The sequence below is a fragment of the Paramormyrops kingsleyae genome, chromosome 10 (assembly GCF_048594095.1).
Source record: "Paramormyrops kingsleyae isolate MSU_618 chromosome 10, PKINGS_0.4, whole genome shotgun sequence".
Taxonomy (NCBI): Eukaryota; Metazoa; Chordata; class Actinopteri; order Osteoglossiformes; family Mormyridae; genus Paramormyrops; species Paramormyrops kingsleyae.
In genome coordinates, this window is record NC_132806.1 from 22,821,608 (window position 1) to 22,842,968 (window position 21,361).

Below are 21,361 nucleotides of genomic sequence, written 5' to 3' on the forward strand. Positions count from 1 at the left end.
ATGTCACTGTACACCAACTCAACGCAGAAAGAGTAACACAGTCACCATCTATCTTCTAATCGTTTGTCAGAGTCGCTGGGGGGCCTGGTACATCCTGGAAGCGATGCCCGTCCATCACAGGGCCACATGCACCCGCATCAGCATTAAAGTCAGAGTCTGCTATCGATCCTATCAATCACACACTAATCATACGCGATGTGCAGTTCAGAGAAGCCGATTAGCCTAACCAAGGTCTTTGGACTGCGAGAGGAAACTGGAGCACCTAGTGGAACCCTGCATGACACAGATAGAACATGTGCATGAACCCCACGACTCCCGAAGTGCGAGGCAACAGTAAGACCTACGTGTGCAGAGCACCTGCAGGATTTACCGTAATAACTGATCAAAATTGTCACAATGCTTTGTTGACTTTTGCAAATTCATGATTATTATGTTGTACTTAGATGGTATCCTTTCCAGGGTGTGTCCCAGCATTGTGCCCTATGCTGTCACCAGTGACCCTGATCAGGATAAGCGGTTAGGTGGATGGATGGATGGATGGATTAACAAAAATTGTGACTTCATAACTGCTCCTTCCACAAATTCACCTGGCATCTTGAGGGGTCTGAATGTCTCGTCCACTTCATCCTCCTCCATGTCTTCTGGCTGAATGTTCTCTGTCTCCGTCTCCCCCTCTGCTCCACCCTCCTCTCCCCTCTCCCGGGGCTCCTCCAGGGGCTGCCTCTCGACCTCCATGGCCCCCCCGTTTTCCATTCCCCAGGAGCCTCCCTGCACCCCAGAGTTACTTTTCACGGGGGTGTCCCCTGCCCCGCTACCACTGCTGCCCCCTGGACTCTGGTTCCTGATGAGTCTCTGTCGCTATAGAGAGAAGATCCTATCAGGTAAAAAAGCCTTGGGCAAAAGGTCAACACAGGAATACACAGCATAGCCTAGGGAACTACAGCACTGGGCACAGCCACGCACAGCATAGCCCAGGGGATTACAGCACTGTATGTCCCAGCACAGGATAGCACACCATAGACTAGGGGACTATAGCACTGTACAGCCCAGCACAGAAAAACACAGCATAAACTAGGGGGCTACAGCAATATGCACAGCCCAAAACAGGAAAATACAATATAGCCCAGGGGAGTACAGAACTGTGCACAGCCCAGCACAGGAAAAAACACAGCATAGCCTAGGGGACTACAGCAATGTGCACCACACAACACAGTATTAACTGGGGGACTACAGCAATGTACAGATCAACACAGCATTAACTAGGGGACTACAGCAATGTACAGATCAACACAGAATTAACTAGGGGACTACAGCAATGTACAGATCAACACAGCATTAACTAGGGGACTACAGCAATGTACAGATCAACACAGCATTAACTAGAGGACTACAATACTCTACAACCTAACACACAACAACACAAACAAAAACTAGAGGACTACAATACTCTACAATCCAACACACAACAACACAAACAAAAACTAGAGGACTACAATACTCTACAACCCAACACACAACAACACAAACAAAAACTAGAGGACTACAATACTCTACAACCCAACCAATAACACAAACAAAAACTAGTAGACTACAGTACTGTGCATGGCCCAACAAAGATCATTGAAAAAAACTAGGGGACTAGATCTCTGTGCACAGCACAGTGTAAACTAGAGGACTACAGCAGTGCACATCCCAACACACAACAACGCAACAAAATCTAGGAGACTATAGCACTGTGCACAGCTCAACATAGAAGGACACAGCAAAAAATAAGTGACTGCAGCATTGTGCAGAGGCCAAAATAGAAGAACACAGGAAAATCTAGGGAACTAGAGCCCTGTGTACAGCACAGCACAGTGTAAACTAGAGGACTACAGCACTACACATCCCAACACACCACAACACAGCATAGCGTAACACAACATGGCCTCTGTACAGCCCAACACAGGAGCACACAGCACAGTGCAGGGTGTTCAGCACAGCACTACACAGAACACAGAGCTGCAAAGCACAGCAGGCAGCAGCACAGAGATGCAGAGGCCAGAGCAGAGAGACAGCGGAACAAATACCATCAACAGATGTTGCTGTTCTAAGCAATCAAGCATTAAATGCAGCAATGAAAATAATACAGAAACAGTAAAAAGGTGCATTTCTCCTAAGAGAAATGCGTGGAATGACAATTATGGCCATATCACAAATGGTGCGTAGAGATCAGCCTGCACATGAATAATTGTAACTATGTAAAATTACATGGAAAATAGGTGTGAGGAAGAATATAACAGAATCATTTGCCTTCCGGGATGAATCTTTTATCTAGCCTGGGGTTTATATTTGCGATCTCCAGCCCATGTTCTGCATCCTCCTCCGCCTCCCCCCCCCCCCCACAACGCTGGACCCCCCCCCGTACCTCGTTGATGAGCATACGCCCCGCCATGCTGAGGCGTGTGCGGGGGGAAAAGTGCTGCGTGATCATGATGCGCAGGCTGGCCTCCGATAAGGTAAACTGGTGGGGGTGCAGGCTGAAGAGCTCGTCCACCATCATTACAGGGGACTCCTGCCCAGGGCGGTGACCTTGGGAGGGGGGTGGGGCAGGGGGAGGGGGGCGTTTCTTGCATCAGTATTGACTGGGAGGGGGGGGGGCATCCACAGCCACAAAGCGCGATGTAGACAACAGCACAGACAGACAGCAGTGGGTACTCAATACTGACACCCCCCCCCCTTACGGATAAACCCTGATCATACTGATGAAACACAAATGGACATCTGGACAGACAGAATGTGGTGCATTTTGGGGGGGGGGGGACGGGACGTGGTTCATTGGGTGAGTAGGTAGGCGGGGGACAGCGATACAAAAACACACCTGAGTAGACAGACAGCAGTAGAGAGATACACCTGGAAAGATAGGAGTAGCAGAGAGACACATCTGAGCAGATAGATACAAGCAGAGAAGAAAACCAGAGTGGACAGACCACAGTCAGACAGAAAACACCGGAGAAGACAGACAGGGATAGAAACTGAAACACACACTGAGAGGCGAGAGAGCAGTTCACTTAAAGGAGCCGTACATTTCCTCTCTCACTCTGACCGGCGACCCTCTCCTGAGCAGGACCTCGGCCTGGAGCCATCGGCTCTCTAATCTCGTCTTTCAGGCCCCCTGTGAGATTTCCCACCCTGCCTGAGACACAGTGTGACCTTGAACCTCCCTCACGCTGCAGAGCTGACTATGAAAATTCGGCTGTCACAGGCCTCGTCAGCAACACTCGCAGTATCTGTCACCGGGGACAACAGGATGAAAGCTGTCCAACTGAACTATGTCTCCTACTTCAACTTCAAAAATCCCAACAGTTTCTGGATGTGGTTGGCGAGAGGGAAGTGGTATGTATATCGCACCATCCTTCTTCAATTCTGATTGGCCGCTGCGCCCTGGCATGTGGCCTCGTCCATGACAGTAAAGTCAAATACCTGCAATCTGTCATTGCTACTTTACTACAGGACTAAGCCTGTGTGCCTGTGATCAAAAGGACGCTTTCTTACTCTACAAATTTCAAGTTGGGGGAGGCGTAAAGTGAATTTCCCCACAGGGATCAATAAAGAATCAATTATTATTATTACTTACAAAAGTTCAAGCTTGGTGGTGGCTTGTTGTCAGGACTGGAGAGTATGATCTCATGGTAAAGGGCTTTCCCACCTATTACATATGTCCCTAAATAGTGCTGTGAGGTCCAAGGTGTGCTGCACAACTGGTCAAGTATCAAAGCAGATCTGCTTAAGTAAATAAGGCAGTTTTCAGGAATGTGAAATTAACAAGGGGATTTGTCAGCCCAGAGTCTCTCTATATTCCACAGCTTGTGAGTGATAATTGAATACTGAGGCCAGATATAAGGTTAAAATAAAATGGCAGAAAGGATACGGAAATCATTCAACTGGAGGTATTAATCTGGCGTAAGCAAAATGGGTAATAAAGTTGGAGATTAATAAGGAAAATGACCTTCCGGTGTCCTGATTACTGAAGGGAGATTTGCTTAGAGGGGAAAAAAATAACAAAATGCATCAACTCAGATGGCAAGGCACTGAACTACACTGAACCTCAATGTGAAATCACTCCAAGAAAAGATGGACAGCATCCCTGGAAGACCCAGCAGCCATCTGACTCTCTAAACGCCGCATTCAGTTCAGCGTCTAATGAGCCGGTTGGTTCAGTGTGTAGCAGCCAATGCCAGCTCCCAGTGAAGGGGGAAGAAGATGGCCCCCACCCCCAAATGTAACTGAGTTACAAAACTGTACTCTGGGTACCTCAGTCCTGAGGAAGATTCTAGGCTGAGCCAAAAATTCCAAAGCCAGAATCTTGTAGGGAAAGTTTATCAGGAGCTGAATGAGGGTGGTTCACATGAATTTGATGTTTAAACTGTCCTGAGAGCCAAATATTGTAAGTCTGCACAGCATGAGGGGTAGAAAGATGGAGGAGGGGGAATGAGTCATAGAAAAAAAAAAGATTCAGAAGGCTGTCCCTCTGCACTGGGTTCTGGTGGTAATTTATAAGTGATTTATGCTAACACTAAGCAGGAATATACAGGACCTGGTTCTTCAAATGGAGCAAGAAAACGTATGACAGGGCGAGATACACACTTAATCTCTGACAACCTGGCAGAAATGTCAACATTGACAGACGGTGCAGTGCTGTAGGTTACAGATCCGAGCACCATTCTCTCAAATATCCCATCCAATCACCGAGTCACTCATGCTTTCCAGACCAATCAGTGGTCTGCGCTGATTCCTGTTGACAGTTCACTCGAATTAGACAGTAAAAACTAAACAATATACAGACATGTGATTGTGTCAGAGCTGCCAGAAATTTGCGGTGCTGAGTCACAGAGTTGACCTGCCTGAAGAAGTCTAAGATTATAATGTTATTTGGAAAGATTCTTTTCTCCTGATGAGAGGCCTCTGTCATTCTAAAAGAAGTAGCAGAGAAAGTGAAATACAATCCAAAAAAACACAGATATGCATTTCTGCTTCCAAAAATATGCTAACCCTAGTACTGCTTGAAGAGTCAGGAAAGGACTCTAATTTCTGATGGACTCTGAAAGTCTGACTTTTTCTAAAAAAAAAATTATATAAAAAAAATACACACCTTACAAGGAGGACAGGAGAGAGACAAGACAGCAGCAGAGAGATGGAAACATGCACCTTTTCTTAGCAGGACCATGGAGGTGTCGAGGTTAGCCCCTCCCTCTCCTACTGCCCCATCTTGGCGCCGCCTGTTCCCTAGACAGGGCAGCCCTGGACCTCCACACCGCCGCGTCACAAGCGCCCAGATCTGGGCGTTAAACCTGGGAGGGTCCAGACACAGCGTCAGCCATGGGGCATGAGGCACTACCATCACAGTGCTGCTCGTGGTGCTCACAGGCGAAACCGGGGAAAACTCACTCACCCTGAGTAACTCCAGTGAATATACCTCACTGCAGGGGGTAGCTAAGCAACATTCATGTTTTCTCACATTCCTGCTCGACGATCTATACTTCACAATAAACGTGTCATAGCAAAGCACAGTGGAGCTGCTTGCCAGGCTGAGGTATATAAAATGTATGCTAGCATTTTTATTCCTGTGTGTTAGCATTCCCTACGCTTGTTTGTATTCTATATCCTTCTGGCATTTTCGCTTTATATGCTAAACATGTCAATATCAAAGGTTTTTTTGTGTTCAGTGCTCCCTGTCAGGGAGTCTCATACAAAGCAAAACTCAAGCGAATAGATGAAAAGCAGTGAATGAATGCCAGTGCGAATGGATGGAAAACAAAAGCGCGTTGACTCACTTCATGATCAGAATGTAGATTCCATACATGGAGATGAGGATTATAGCCTCCCACCTGGGACAGGAGACAGACGTCATCTACTGCAGCCCCACATGTACATATACATATACACAACATTTCTATAATAACATACATTTCCTGCTTAATTACTCCAAATGCGCACAAATGTAGTTTTACGGCTACATATGCACTTGTAATAAAACACTGCCATGATCAAGCAGAACAGCACAGAGTATAAAAAATGTGTACTGTACTCAACACATTTGTTGCTAATTATTATTAACAATATTACTCTCTCCAAATCATTCTGGGAGCCTAATGTCCCTGGGTATGCCACAGTCAGTTGACGGGCATTGTCATTCATTTAACCTGTTCATTATCATCAGTTCAGCTCTTATAGATTCAATTTTGTTAATCTCAGGTTTTGTTACATCAGTCTCCAATTATACTCCCAAAAAATCCCTATGCCTTTCACCCTAGTGCTCCATGGTTCTGTTCACTGTCCCATCCAAAGCAAGCACAGTGGCCAAATACATGCAATTAGTTATATAACAAGTCTGGTAGAATTTTACAGTGATCACTCCTTACGACTGCTGATAATTCACAACCCAATAACAGATAGTATTAAAGAAAAAAAAAAAACACGATTAGAATGGGATCATCGAACTGATTACTTAAAACTTACCAGATAACCTTCTCATCATAGATCACCTGCAAACATCAGAGCATTAGTCAGCATAATCCCCAAAATAAATCCTAATTATGCTTTGATGATGCCTTTCGGATCCTGTATGCATTATTTTTTCATGATTTCATACGCAGACACATGCGGGTGATGAGAAGCATCATTCCAGGAGCATTAGCTTTAAGAGAGTAAGGTAGAACCTCACCAGGATCAAGGCCAGGACAGAGAAGATGTAGAACACAGAGTCACGGAACAGAGGCCACCAGGTTAAAGTCACCGTCTGAGGGAACAAGGGATAAAAGGCTTTGATTAGGGTCTCATCTGTTGTGGGGTCACATGGGGGGGGGGGGGTTATATGATCACAGGGTGAAGAATACTTTAATATATTAATCTGATCTTACACTAAGTAAGTGTGAGCGCAGTAACTACAGTATCCAGTGTTACCGTAAATAACAATGACATCGGGGAATGCTTACTTCCCCTTTGTATCTGTAGCTGTAAAATATTGTGTGGGAAAATGTGTATTATTGTTTCCTGGGATTGGATTAGAATTATTTTTTCGTGAGCTGGTCAAGAACCAACTAAAACATCGATGAGTGACAGCAACTTGGCCAAACGATAAAGTACATGACAGCTCGCAGAACTAAACTATGCAGCTATACAGATACCATATATGGAGAGTCTGTCACGCAGAGACACGCGGCACGGTGAAGAGAGGTCCTGCAGTTCAAGTAGTAACACGAGAACATGGACGGCACATTCAGTGTCCATGAGGCAAGACGCCCCATTAATTACAGTGGGTAAACTTAAATTCTCTTCACAAGAAAAACAATTTTCGAAAAGGCAAATTACTTCACAATCAGCAACAGCATAACAATAAAAGGAATGAGGACCACAAAAGGTTTTGTTAATGGCAGAGGTGGAAAGTTCAGGTCCAGAGACTAAAAATCCAGAAAAAAGATTTTGTCCAACCAACCAGTTGAATACTCTGTAACTGTGACTCTTTATATTCAACTGGTTGGTTGAAACTATATCATGGTTAGGATTTTTTTTTTCTTTCTGGACCTGAATTTTCCACCCCTGGTTAATTCATTTGCAACCTCAAAGTACAACAGAGAGGCTTCTAGTGGTTGAACAGAATACATATTCACATACTTAGGATAGTGCAGCAGTAATAGATGCAATTGTAATCTGAAGGTTGCTGGTCCAGTCGAGGTGGATCCTGCTGTAGTACTGTTGTTCAAGGTACTCAACCTGATTTGCTCCAGTAAAAAAATATCCATCCCCATAAATTAGTACTTTAGAGACGAGTAATTAATTCTAATTCCTGAGGTAGAACATAAGCAAGTAGGGATTTAAACATTAAGGATAAGTTCTTAAATCACCATCCTGCCAGTTTTGTTAATACCAGCCGTACTCCACTGTAAACTCTCCCTCATTACTTGATCAAGACCAGGAATGTGCCTTGACTTTACCCTCAAGGAGAACTTCACTGGTACATAACAAATGAACACACAAATCCACCTGCTCTTTGCATTGCCATCAACCCAATAGTTAGGCAATGAGACCACCATTTATGACTGGGACAACCACATCCTCCCCTTGGCGGGACATCCGACTTAAGCCATCAAAACTCTGCGGCTGCCTATACTCTTTTTGCCCTTCAAAGACATTTCATTATTGCTACTCTCCCTTGAGAGAATCTGCATCATGTCACAGTACATTGGTAATAGCATACAGGGCATTCAGGAGAATAGCACCATCTAACATCTAAGATCTTACCTGACCCCATACCTCAACAAAGTCTCTATGATCACCCACATCAAGACATCTGAATGACTGATGGATTAGAATCAAACTTTTCTGTTTTCAAAACCGAGTCACCAACAGTAGACCTGATCTGGATGAAAGTGATGAATGACTTGCTCTCTCTCTCCACTGATTGTGGCTGAATCTCTGTTCCCGTGTTTTGGACTTAAGTGCTGTTTTTGACACTCTAAATCATCATACTCTGTTAAATCTCAGTGGTCTTGTGCTTTACCAGTTTTAGTTTTATTTGTAAAAGCATTATTGTTCTGTTTGATGAAATGATGTGTCTACCAAATTCTCATTGGTCAGTTATAGATTGCCATAGAGTGAAACCTGCTGATTTTCTCCCTATGCATGCTTCCCATGGGGTTACTATTAGCAGACATGGTAAATCTTGTATGCTAATGACAGGGAGGTTTGAGGTCTATGTGAGACACACAGCATTCTGTCCTGCTCCAGTATGACCGAGGTGACTGTGAGGGCTTAAGTAAGTTATGTGTGTAGACAGATAATAACCTGCATTTGGACAGATTCACTGCTACTAAAGCAACAACTAAAACACGTGGTTTTGACAAGTTTATACCATTTAAATTAGAATTGTACCCTGCAGGTTATTTTTCGTTTGATTGTGGAATGTGGGTAAAATACAGCCCAGCAAGAATCTGGAATATGGCTAACATGCATGAGGGGGGAAATCTAGCCCCCGCATTCATTATGTCTAGATTAGATTATTGTAATATTTTGCTATCTGTTCGTTGAAATATACCCTTGAAAAACCTCCAAATGGCACTGAATACAGCATTCTCACTCTAAAATATTTGTCCTCCCTGCACTGGCATAAAAGTTGAAAATATTTGTCAATATTTCAGCCTTAATAGGGCCTGTTCTTAGTGATGATCTTGTCCCATATACCCGCCTTTAAATACAGCTTCACAAAGACTGCAGAACCTTCTCATATGCACATGTCTAGGATTCAAACACACTCTCTCTATATAATGGAGAAACATGGTTCATTGATGGTCCCACATTAAGCTTTTAAATTTTGCTTAACTTGGGTATTATTTAAATATGATCTGGGTTCACCTGGTGTTTCAGGTGGAAATAAGGTAAGAGAAATGTAACCAAATAGCAGAAAGACACTGTGTTCCTCTGTAGTTAAGTGTTCCTGGCCTTTGCTCTGCATTTTGCGTACAAGCTTAGCTATCAAACCTAAATTACGAATAAAAATGCCATTCAGACTCTGGAGACCAACCGTAATTCTGATGCCGACCTTAGCAACGAACGTTACTGCCTGAAGCTCTTTATTCTGTCAGGTCTCACTCATGGTAAGGTGTGCTCTGCCTCACATTGCCACAGTCCATCCCAGTTCATCCAAAATCCACTCAACTACCCTCCCACAATGCCAAATCTTTATAAACAAAATATTTAGCCATCCTTTTTGCTCTCCTCACTGCCTCCTGCTTAGGGCCATCTGGCCCTGAGCTCTCAGATCACCAACACGACCCAGACATCCGACTTGTGACAGTGTTTAGAAAAAGGATCCACATGTCAGCAGGTTCCAGCCTACAGATACTGTCATCTACACCAGCCCCTCTCAGTGCCCTGCCTGGAGAAACTGAATATCATAGATTTCTGGGGCCAAAGTGATTTCAGTCCCATTTAGATAATCTGGCATGTTCTTTAGAGCTTTTGTGATATTTGTGACATAATTTGAGTTTATTGATACTGTTTTCCTGGAACTTTTTTTCCCCAGAGTCAGAGAATACTTTTCAGTGGTCCCCAAATAGGGTTAGCCTGTTTTTGATTCAATCTGCTAGTCTAAAAAGCTTTGCTTTTATTCTGATTAAATTTAATTACTTGATCTAACTTAATTGACTGATTGCTAAATTAAAGTACAGCCTTACATGTTTATTATTGCTAACAGCTGTACCGTAACAGAACTTCCACGACCATAATCGCCTAGGAATGTTACGTTGGTATATACTTATGTGATATAAGGTCTTTATATATATATATATATATATATATATATATAGAGAGAGAGAGAGAGAGAGAGAGAGAGAGTATAGTATTTCTATGAAGCAGTGTTGCATGTTGATACTATGGAGTTTAACCAAAGTTGGCAGTAAGGCATGTTCAATAAAAATATCTGCCAAATGAATATAAATATAGACATAAATGTTACATTGGTCTGAGGGACAAACCTGTCCAGCGAATATCCCACACACCCCGATGATCACAAGGATGTTGAAGACCGCAGAGCCCACGATGGTACCGACCCCAAGATCGCCTTTTGTGATGAAAACGCCTGACAGGGGAAAAAGTATTTCCGTGTTAATGTCACAGAAAACAACAACAGTCTATTTTCAGCACGCTGTTACTGTCATATATTTTGATAAGATACCAAGTTTCTATTGCAGGGGATGCATGCGATTCGGCTGCGCCGCGGTGGGGATTAAACCTTCACTTACAGTGATTATTGTTTGCATTACGGTCACAGAGAAAAACAGCCCATGTCCCCCTAATAGGAACAGACAGTATGGTCTCTCATAAGCCCCATGCCGTTTTAATTATTATAATTTGCTCACCTCCCCTAACGTAATGGTTAGCCACAAAAATGGGTGATCAGTGATGAATGTGCTGACATCTACTGGTCTCTTGCGGAAATGTGCAACGGTAATTGAAGAAATACTAAATAATTAGAATTAAACTGGTCGGTAACGCACTAGCTTTCAAACTGTATACATCGCCAAAATAATAATTATAGTAAAGTAGCCTAATCGGAAGGAAACTCGGCAAGTTAAATTACAAAGTCGGACGCATTAATCATTTTCCGCAAGAAAATCTCCAAACTCCAAATCACCTTCCCTGGTCACAAAAGGTGAATCACGATTGTGTCTTCTGCGCCTGTGTTTTGCGAGTGCTGCGGCATGTACAGCGTCGACTGTCCCTCAATCTTTCCTGATCAGAAATGTTTAGTCATAGTTGAGGGGCGCATTAGGTCTTTACTGGAGATGAAGCAGATTGAGGGATCGCTATAGGTCCCTAATCTCTCTATACGTCCCTAATCTCGCTATAGGTCCAGTCCGGTACCCGCAGCCAGCATACAGCCCTAACCCTAAACACCGTTTAGCTGTTCCGCGTAGCAACAGGTTTGTCTGCGCTCCGGAGCCGAAGCGGAAAAAAGCAGGATTGCGAACATCGATCAGCTGCAGTGAGACTAGTCTGCACACACATGCACATGCATTTACATGTATGTAACACTTTCATTACCTTGTAAATAACCTGTATGCTTATCAAACTGCCCCAAAGCTTTTAATGTAACTAATTTTAGATTCATAATGGAATAATATAGATTTGCCGTAAGATTTCTTGCATGAGAGTCCGAAAGCGTGAGAGATGCTTGAGAGCTGGCAACCCTGCAAAGCTACTCGTAATTGGAGACGCGCTAGTTTCCAACAATGCTAAAAGCAGTGATGCTCAATGCCACCCCGGGGGCAGAGTTTCCGACATCGAGGCGAAATTGGACTAACTATCCAGATATTAAATCTCCACTTTGGCTGTTCACGCTGGAACTAAGGAAGTCCCTACAATCCATTGTATTAAAAGGAACTTAGAAATTAAGTGTGTGAAAGCAAAAACAAAATGTCAACATCTTATTGTCTCTGGTACCTTACCAATCCTTCATCTATCCTATCTATTACTAGACCAAGACTTAAACGTAAGTGTTCTACTAAGGGTTCCTGTGCTGATAACTTAATATCAATCCCACTGATAAGATTAAATGAGCCACAACATAAACCCAACATAAAATTCTTATTACTGAACGTTTTCTTTCTCATAAAAAAATCACATTTTGTCAACGACAGGGTGCTTGACACTGCTGTGGACCTGTGGTTATTAACAGAAACTTGGCTCAGATCCACAGACACTATTCTCCTTGCTGAAGCCTCACCCGATGGCTTTAGTTCCATACAGAAACCACGTGGCTCTGGGCAGGAAGGCAGCCAGGCAGCTATTTATAACTCATTATTAAAAATTGAACCCAAAATCATAAAAGATTTTACATTTGAAGCAACGTTACATCTCCTGGACCATAGACATCGTTCCTAACGGAATTTGGGGAACTTCTCACTGACCAAGTAATTAATTTAGAGAATATTATAATACTTGGAGATTTCAATATACGTGTGGACATAGAGACTCATGCCTTCAGCAAAAGTTTCCTGTCTCTCAGGGACTCTGTTGGATGTTTTCAGCGTGTAACGAGACCAACGCATGTGCACAGTCATACAATAGACTAGATTATCACTCATGGAGTTTATGCTCATCATATATCTGTCTGTCCATTGGAGAAGTGGTTCTCTGACCATTTTCTAATCACCTTCATGACTCAGCCACACTCTTTGACTACGGCAGAGAAGATTATGATGATGTCACCTAAATTTGCTAAAATTTATTAATGCAATAAGTAATGTGAACTTCACCTCTAGTACAAATGTCATTGAAGTCACATATGACTTTAATACAGTGATTAGTCAGGTTTTGGATGAAATGACGCCTTTGAAAAATAAAGTAGTCAAAACCACCAGACATTTCCCAAGGTTTAATGATCGCACACATTCTTACAAACAGGAATGCCACAGATTAGAGCGCAAATGGTGTTTAAATTGGCATGTTCCAGCCCGCAATAATACACTGAAGGCTCGTTCAGCCCATTACGCTAACGTTATTGATTGCAATAGAAATAATCCTTGCTACCTTTTTATGACAATAGCTCATTTAACAAATAAGACTGAACCTCTGCTACTTAGTCATATTAGTAGACCTGAACATTTTACGTACTTCTTTAACAATAAAATTACAAATATTAGACTTCAAACATGTTCAAATGGCTCACAAATAACTCTGATGCAAACAATGTGCACAGTCCCTTAACATATTTCATTTAGTCAATGAACAAAAATTATAAACACTAATTACTAAAACAAAACCGACCACTTGTCCACTGGACTCAATCCCTAGTCAACTTCTTAAAGAATCCCTGCGAGTTCTGGCAAGACCTGTAACTGGCATAATGATTGTGTCCCTGTCTTCAGGTGATGTGCCTGACCAATTTAACCCTGGGGAACCCACTGGGTCATATACGACCCTTCCTTTTTATTTCTGCCTTACATTCAACTCACTCATCAAAGTTAAGAATTTCTTTTTGCTTCACAGCCCATTGTACCATATACGACCCAGTAACAGCGACATTTAGTGATTACTGACTGAATTAACCAGATTTTTTCCCACATTAAATATGGACCCCACCGCGTTTTGAGGTTGTTGCTGTACATGCTGCAAAGATTCACCTGTCAAGCTGCAAATAGGTAAGTGGCAGAAATTTTGCATCATCAGTTATAATGTTTAGATGTTATAGAACATGTACAACTAGGTTTTGGATGTTTTGAAACTTTTCTGGCAACTGTGATGATCATGGTCCATGTGCTCAACATCAGCCTCAGACAAAAACAGAGGCAATATAGGTGGTGTAGCAGACCTTACAACCCACCACAGGTAAACTTTCTGTGTGTAGTGCACCTTTTTGCAGGTCTGTTCACTTGACCTGTTTCTTGATGGGTTGGCATATTTGAAGCACGTGTTTTATTGCCAGCACATGGTGAATGATGAAAAGGAAAACTCAATAAATGTATTTTGAAAATGAGAATGTTGCAAAGATTTGGTTTTTCCTTCTTTTCTGTCCTTATTTCATAGGTGAAATTAACAAGTCGGAACAGCATGAACAGCCCAGTGGGTCGTATATGGCACATTCATAACATGGACTGGGAAAGGGTTATTTTTACAAAACACCTGTTTTTGAGTTCACTGGGTCTGTATGATCATTTTAGCCAATGGACATGTCTTTCCTATAATGATACGGTGGTCTGGGTTCCCCAGGGTTAAAGTAGCAGTCATCGGACCATTACTGAAGAAACCAAGTCTGGATCCACAGGAGTGTAGCAGTAATACACCTGTTTCGAACATAACATTTTTGTCCAAAGTTGTGGAGAAGATCACTGCTCAACTTGTCATACTTGGAGACATGCAACATACTGGATAGATTGCAGTCACGCTTCTGTCAGGGACACATCACTGAAATTGGCTTAAAAGTCATAAATGATATAAAAATGGCAGCTGATGATGACAATAAAACTGTGCTTGTGTTTTTGGACCGTAGGGCAGCTTTTGACAGTGCTAGCCATTCATCTCTATTACATATACTTGAAATTGATGTTGGGTTGAGTGGAACGGTGTTAAACCCTAAATGACTAACCAATATCAGTATGTTCAAGTGTCCATTAACTGTTCTCGTTATCAAAGTCACCGGTCAAAACCAGACTACCACAGGGATCACTTCGTGATCCTATACTGTTCTCTCTCTACATACTGCCATTAGGTAACATAATGAGAAAACATAATGTTAGAGTGACTATGTCTTGTTTTGCAAAAAGTGGACACTGGGGGGCAGGATGCAGCAAGAGAGGCATCAAAGCATCGCAAATATGAAAACTGAAAGTATTCTGAGTGTCGAAGGCAAATGTCATCGTGAAAGAAAGTGAAATCCCAGACATTTTAGGCATTTTAAGACCCCAAAACAGAGGACAAGTCCGGGGAAAATTGGATGTATGGTCACCCTAGCTAATTATCATCCCTATGCTGATGACACCCAAATATACATTTTAGCCATGCCTAATGACACCGCTCTATTGTCACTTTAGCCAATGGCTTAATGAAGTTAAGACTTGGATGAGTAAAAACGTTTTGTCACTCAATGCAAAGAAAACCAAGGTTCTGTTGTTTGGAGACAAATCCATCGATAAGCCTGCTGTAATCTCGCTTTGAGGGGGTGAATTTTTCCTCAGCAGCTCAGCCCGTAACTTAATCGTCACCTTTCGTTAAAATTATGTGTGGATGCAATATCGAAGGCAAGCTTCCCACAGCTATGAAACACTGCCATACTACAATGTTTTCTTACTATTCAAGACACTGACAAACTAATACTAATACATGCTTTTGTATAAAGTAGGTTAGACCGCTGTAAGGGTCTATTACCTTGGAGCACACATCACACATTAAACATCGTGTAGCGTATTCGTGTAGCGTATTCAATTCTACGAATTGTCACCAGGCGCAGGAAGTTTGAACACATAACCCCTGCTCTTTGTTCCCTGCACTGGCTTCCTGCTAGGTTCAGGACTGACGTCAAAGTTCTCCTACAAAGTTCTCCTATAAAAGGCACCTAAAGGTCTAGCACCTACCTAAACAGATCCAATTCAAGCTTACAAGCCGCATGGTACACTGAGATCACAGAACGCAGGCTTCCTTGTTATTCCGCATATAAATCAGGTAACAGTTACTGGTGGACAAGTGCTTAACTGTAAACTCTGAGCTCCCGGAGGTCAAAGAGCACAGAGACCTACTGAGACCATCAATATATGAGGCACATTGACTTTGAATGACGTCACGCACAAATCAGTCTTCAACAACATTAACGTTAATTACCTAAACACATGACCGTACAATATTTTTTATCGACACCAAACTGTAAGAAGGACTAGTCCTCTTAGATGAGTTTAACAGTGCAGAAGAAACCTCATCTGTTTCAGTGGCCAAGAAATTGATTTTTCTGTACATGTGTGGTGTGGCTTTTCCATTTCAACTGAAAAGTCAGATAAGCGAAATATACTGATTTAGGCTGAATTATGTAAAAAAAATCATGCTAGTTCAATTTGTATTTATTCCAATGTGAGGAGGCACCCGAGAGCCGCGCGTGAAAACTTTTGAAACCAACCCTTTCTTTCTTTGTAATGTTAGCATGGCCAAGGTGGAGGTTGGGCAGCCAGTTCACCTTGCACCCCCAGAGGTTTTCTTCTCCCTGCTTGAGAGTTTTTGGTTCATCTCCTATGTTATCACCTGGCTTGCTTTCTTCTTGCTTTGGTTTTGACCGAACGCGATGGCGAGCAAATTTGAAATTGAGGACACCCCCCCCCCCCCCCCCCGATCTTAAATCGGCGGTGTGGCAGCATTTTAGCTTTCCGGTAATCACAAACGAAAACAGCGAGAAAAGCACAGACAAGACAAAAACTGCGTGCAAACACTGTAAAAGATTGACAACACAAGTAGCACAACGAACATGCTTCAGCATGTCCACCAGCACCACAATGAGCTCAATTCACCACCATTTTGATTTGGGATTTTTTTAAAACAGTATTTTATTCAATTTCAGTTGCACTGTTAAGAAGAGAACACGTTTTGCACAGTTTAGAAAGATAAATAAAGGAATATTTTTCAATAAATGTCTGCAGCTCATTCTGTTAAAAAATCGTGAGAAAATCGTATTGTGAACTCAGAATCGTGAATCATTTCAAATCATGAGTTGAGTGTATCGTTACATCCCTATTCTGTACAGTTGTTGTAGGAATGTATTACAGGAGATAATAGCAGTGTGTGGCATTAAACTGACCTATCATACAGTTAGGAGAGAGGGACCAGGGGCCCTATTGACGAATCAGAAGAGAGTAGCAGTGTGTGGCATTATACTGACCTATCAGAGAGGTGAAGAGCTCTGGGGCTGAGCTGCCAGCTGCCATGAATGTGGCTCCTGCCACATCTTCACTGAGGTGCAGGTTCTGGAGGAGTGGAACAGGTTAACACACATTGGCACAGCAGACTGGACAGCACCAAAGCTAATGAAAAAAGAACGACATGGCCAAGGATATCTTCAGGCACCCTGCAATCGCTACTAACAATGGAGACTGATAAACTGTTGGTATTAGCACATCAAGGTAATGGCCGACATCCCAGCTCAGGCATATTGATTTCAGGGAGGGTGGGAGGGGGGAGGTGCTGGCTAGACTTGGGTGGTGTCACCATGTGATATACCGCGTTATTTTCGTTTGAAATGACCTGCCTATCCCCGTTTGGCAAATTATATCGGGTTAATACTGGAGTAGCGTGGCTTTTTAAAATACCGTCAAAATACCACACATGGGCAGTCGGCAGCTACAAATGAGGTCTGTTCCCTAAGTCTATGTTTAAGTTGAACTTGTAGGTGAGTGGGAAAAATAATAATGCACAACATAATAATAATAATACAGTTATAATAAAAGTAATTACATACAGCACTGTATTGTACTGTATCTTGAGTCAATGAAGCGCTGAAGCCACGCAATGATTTCGCGAGAAGTCGCAAAGTAGTGAGTGTGTTCATTATTATTAAACTCAAGTTTATACTGTAACAGGTGCGCAAGCGCAAGTACAAGTTCTCCGTAAGTGACATGTTCTTAACCTGGGGACTGCCTTTACTGCAGTATAATGTCTGGACAATACGATGGTATAAAAATGACTAATTTCCAGGACATTGTGCATCATTCCTGGGTGTCAGAGAGCTGCTGTCGATTTGCGGAAGACTCCCAGAACTTCCGGAAGAGGTGGGATGTCTGGAATGGGGGAGAGAGGTGCAGAGAAAGCCTAAGCACACATTCAGTGTGGGGGGGGGAGTCAGAAGTATATAGGCTAAGACAGCTGGGGAGTCTTTGGTGCACATGTACCTAATTGATATACGGTGGGAGCCCCAGCAAAGAAGAAAAGGACAGAAGGTTAGGCTAATATTTTTCCCCCCAAGTTGCACCGAGCTGTTGAGTGCATACTGATGCCGGTGCCCCCTGCAGTGCACTGATGGCATGGCAGCCCGCCAGGGCCAGATTTACACCACACTGACATGGGTTTCTACTAAAAAGCAGGACTCCGTTTATCATTTAAGCAGGGCAAAGTTAATGAGGCTCTGCTTTAAAATAGCTTTGCTATTTGAGATTTCTAGGGGGCAGCTTTGATCTGGATTTCACATCCCTCCCCAAATGTCTGCAGAAATATTCCGCTGGGAAAACCTTCAAGCTAATTAAATATAAAAGTAATGTTTTGTTTATTTATGCCCTATCTACTAGGCATATAAAAAAACAAGAATGTGTGGCACAGCATAAAAATGAACACATTGTATTCAATCTTCAGAGTGTACAATGCAGAAATGAGTCAGAATCAAAAGAAACGGTTTCCAGATGATGATATGAAAGGGCGCCCGCTGAGCGCTTACCTCTGAGATCTTTTCCAGAGATGGGACAAAGTAGTCATCGCAGACAATCGCAAGAGCATAGAACATGTAAATGGCCTGAGACATGAGAAACATATATACATTAACACAGACATCAACACAAAAAAGCACATATTAGTAGAAGCATGAAAACTTCAAATGGCAATAGGTCAGAACCTGTTGGGTCCTTTCTGATATGTTGGATGAAACCTTAAATGAGCAGCATTACATAAGCAGGTATTGAATCATTTAAACAGAAAGGTGTAATGCCATTGCAGGAGGCTCATGCGAGTTTTATGTACACAAAAATGTTCTGAGGGCAGAAGGAACGAATGATTAGGCATGATTAGTTCAGAGAGAAAACCAATAAAATTGTAGAGGAGGTGGGTCCAAGAACTACAGAAGGTGGGACCAACCAATCAGATCTCTTGGTCCTGCCTCCTCAAGTTACTTGGACCCACCACCTCTACAATTTGATTGGTTTTCTCTCCGAACCAATCATTGTTCCTTCTGCCCTCAGAACATTTTTGTGTAAGGAAAATCTCACAGAAGCCCACAAAATAAAGGCAACATATAAATACAGAAAAACAAAATCGGCAATATAACATTAATATAAAATAAGGATGGAGAAGTTATTAACTGAATAAAGTTTTTCATTAACAAACTTGCATAATCTATAACAATATATTACTGAAAAATAGTAGAAAGCAAATCTAGCTAACGCTGGTACTGAAGTATGTAGTGATCTGTGGTGAAGTACTGTGACGGGCAGCTGCTGTGACCCTGGGCAGAGGTACTACTCACACACAGCACGTGGAGGAGCACCGCCCCACGTCTCCTCTGCTCCTTTGTGAAGATGTCCTGCGGGAACTCATGGATAGCTGGAGAGGAGCACGAACCTTCATCAGCAACAAGTACCTGCAGACCCTCTTCAGTCCTCAGGATCTACCTCTTCGCCTTTCTGAGTTTCCCTCAGACTGATCTTGGTTCTTAGTCCCTTCTCTCAGCACAGGCTGTCCCTGAATTAAGAATATCTGACTTACGGGCAACTTTAATTTACGAACGGACTACCATAAAGGGTATAATATAAAAAATCTGGGTTAGATACCATGGCTCATAATAAGGAATGCATGGATTACTTTGTGAGGCTTCTGAAAACATTCTTTAGTGATTCGTCGGATCGAAGTACAGTACAGTACCGCATGTAGTTACTCTATTATGTACTGTATTATTGTTTTTCCAACTTACCTACAAATTCGATTTAAACACAGACATAGGGAACGGACCTCATTCATAGCCTGGGGACTGTCTATACATCAGTCCAGTACATCAGTGTGTGCATGAAATACTTCTGATCATGTTTGAAAATTAAAATCAGTGGGTCTGAATATGAAAAAAAAACATCATTCTTGAGAAGAATTTGCTAGACGTATGAGCTTTATGGAACTACTTTTGAATGCCTGTTGAGTTTCTCTCACACACAGTGTCCCTGTTTTTCTACAGCATTGAGATTTTCATCGTATTGAGTCCAGTTCGGGACAGAAGGGTGTAGGATGAAAGGAAGGATGGGACCCTGGAGACACAGGTGCACGTGGATATGGTGAACAGGTGACATCAGGCCACTGCTTGACGTGAGGCCTGAGGTCGGATGAAATCCATCGGTATTGTCAGAGCTTCACGTCCTCCTCCATGTCAACAAGCCTACGACTGAATCTGAGATCTGATAAGGCCCTGCATAAAGGCCAAGAGATGGACTAGAGAGAGAGGATTCCACCAAGCAGATGTGTGCAGAAGATGGTACTTTTGGTGGTCAGAAGAGACAAACACATAAGGCAATATACACGTCAGCTCTCTGAGGCGGCAAAGACAAGCATAAATATCTCCTATTCCGATACCTTACAGATAAACGCAGTAAACAGAGATATTTCTCAGTATAATATTGGTTCCAGTAAATGAGCAGCAGCCAACAGTGAGCGAAACGTCCACCATGATACAGCTTTCTCTGTCTGAATGTGAAGAACACACCAGTCGCTGTAGGAGTAATTTGCTATTTCCGTGTTCAAGTCATCCATCTAGACGTAGCGGCAACTTGGGTTTATCCGGGCGAATGTGAAGCTTATTTTCAGCCGGCTTGTTTCACAGCGTGATGCAAGAAAGACAAAAGTAATAAAAACGGATGATGACCGCAGCTCCGAGTGTCTCCTGGGTCTTTTGCGGGGCTTTAAATAGATCAGGCTATGATGCAATTTACATGTTGGATCGCAACAGCCAGGTGGGACAAGAATTAAAAATAAACCCAGAGTCAAAATAATAATTAAGCTGGAACGAGCAAATTTAACTGAAAACGCTGCTTATTCCCCAATGTGCACGTCACTTATCTTGCAGAATAGGAGCAAATTCCTTTTTCTTCATTCCATGATTACAGGTGGAAGGTCATTTGAGGGCTTGGCGTGTACCAACATGTGAGAAGATCCACGAGTGTCCAGTCAGCCAGCCTGTAATGGTGTTGCTGGTTCAATGGGAATTGTGAGAGCACAGGGAGGGCAGGTGTTCCCAGGGGGCAGCTCGTGTAAGGCTATACTTGCTGAGTGAGCCTGTACATATTTTGGAGTTTGTTCACATATGTTTGCTGGAGAGAGTATGGGATCTGACTTAGTCCCTTTCATCTGCAACCCAAGCAAGAACATCAATGGTAACATATTGTTCACTCTTTGTCAGTCAATGGAGTGGTTTTCTGTTCAGCAATCTGTCTAATATTATATATTAGTCAGCGGACTGAATCCAACCAAGGAACACCGGAGAGAAGCAACTATCTTCATTGCTATCTACTGTATGTTCACGTTAAGGGTACCCCTTCAAAATACACCCAACAGAATATGTCTTTGGAAACCCCCCCAAACCCCTAGAAATTCTATCCAGCCTGTA

General features: G+C 42.7%; 1 protein-coding gene across 3 annotated transcripts in view; it reads right to left on the minus strand.

Annotated features, from left to right (window-relative positions):
• slc24a6a (solute carrier family 24 member 6a) overlaps positions 1-21,361 on the minus strand; it is a 50,900-nt gene that overhangs the window by 12,522 nt on the left and 17,017 nt on the right. For 2 of the 3 annotated variants that reach the window (XM_023842946.2, XM_023842945.2), the window contains 10 exons: positions 19,241-19,317; positions 18,440-18,514; positions 16,895-16,979; positions 10,512-10,615; positions 6,704-6,778; positions 6,499-6,524; positions 5,814-5,867; positions 5,188-5,330; positions 2,408-2,571; positions 588-858 (listed from right to left, as the gene is read on the minus strand). In XM_023842946.2, coding sequence (XP_023698714.1) covers positions 588-858; positions 2,408-2,571; positions 5,188-5,330; positions 5,814-5,867; positions 6,499-6,524; positions 6,704-6,778; positions 10,512-10,615; positions 16,895-16,979; positions 18,440-18,514; positions 19,241-19,317 — 1,074 coding nt within the window. Of the gene's footprint in view, positions 1-587; positions 859-2,407; positions 2,572-2,860; positions 2,893-5,187; positions 5,331-5,813; positions 5,868-6,498; positions 6,525-6,703; positions 6,779-10,511; positions 10,616-16,894; positions 16,980-18,439; positions 18,515-19,240; positions 19,318-21,361 lie in introns of all 3 variants that reach the window. The other variant, XM_023842947.2, reaches the window with a different exon arrangement.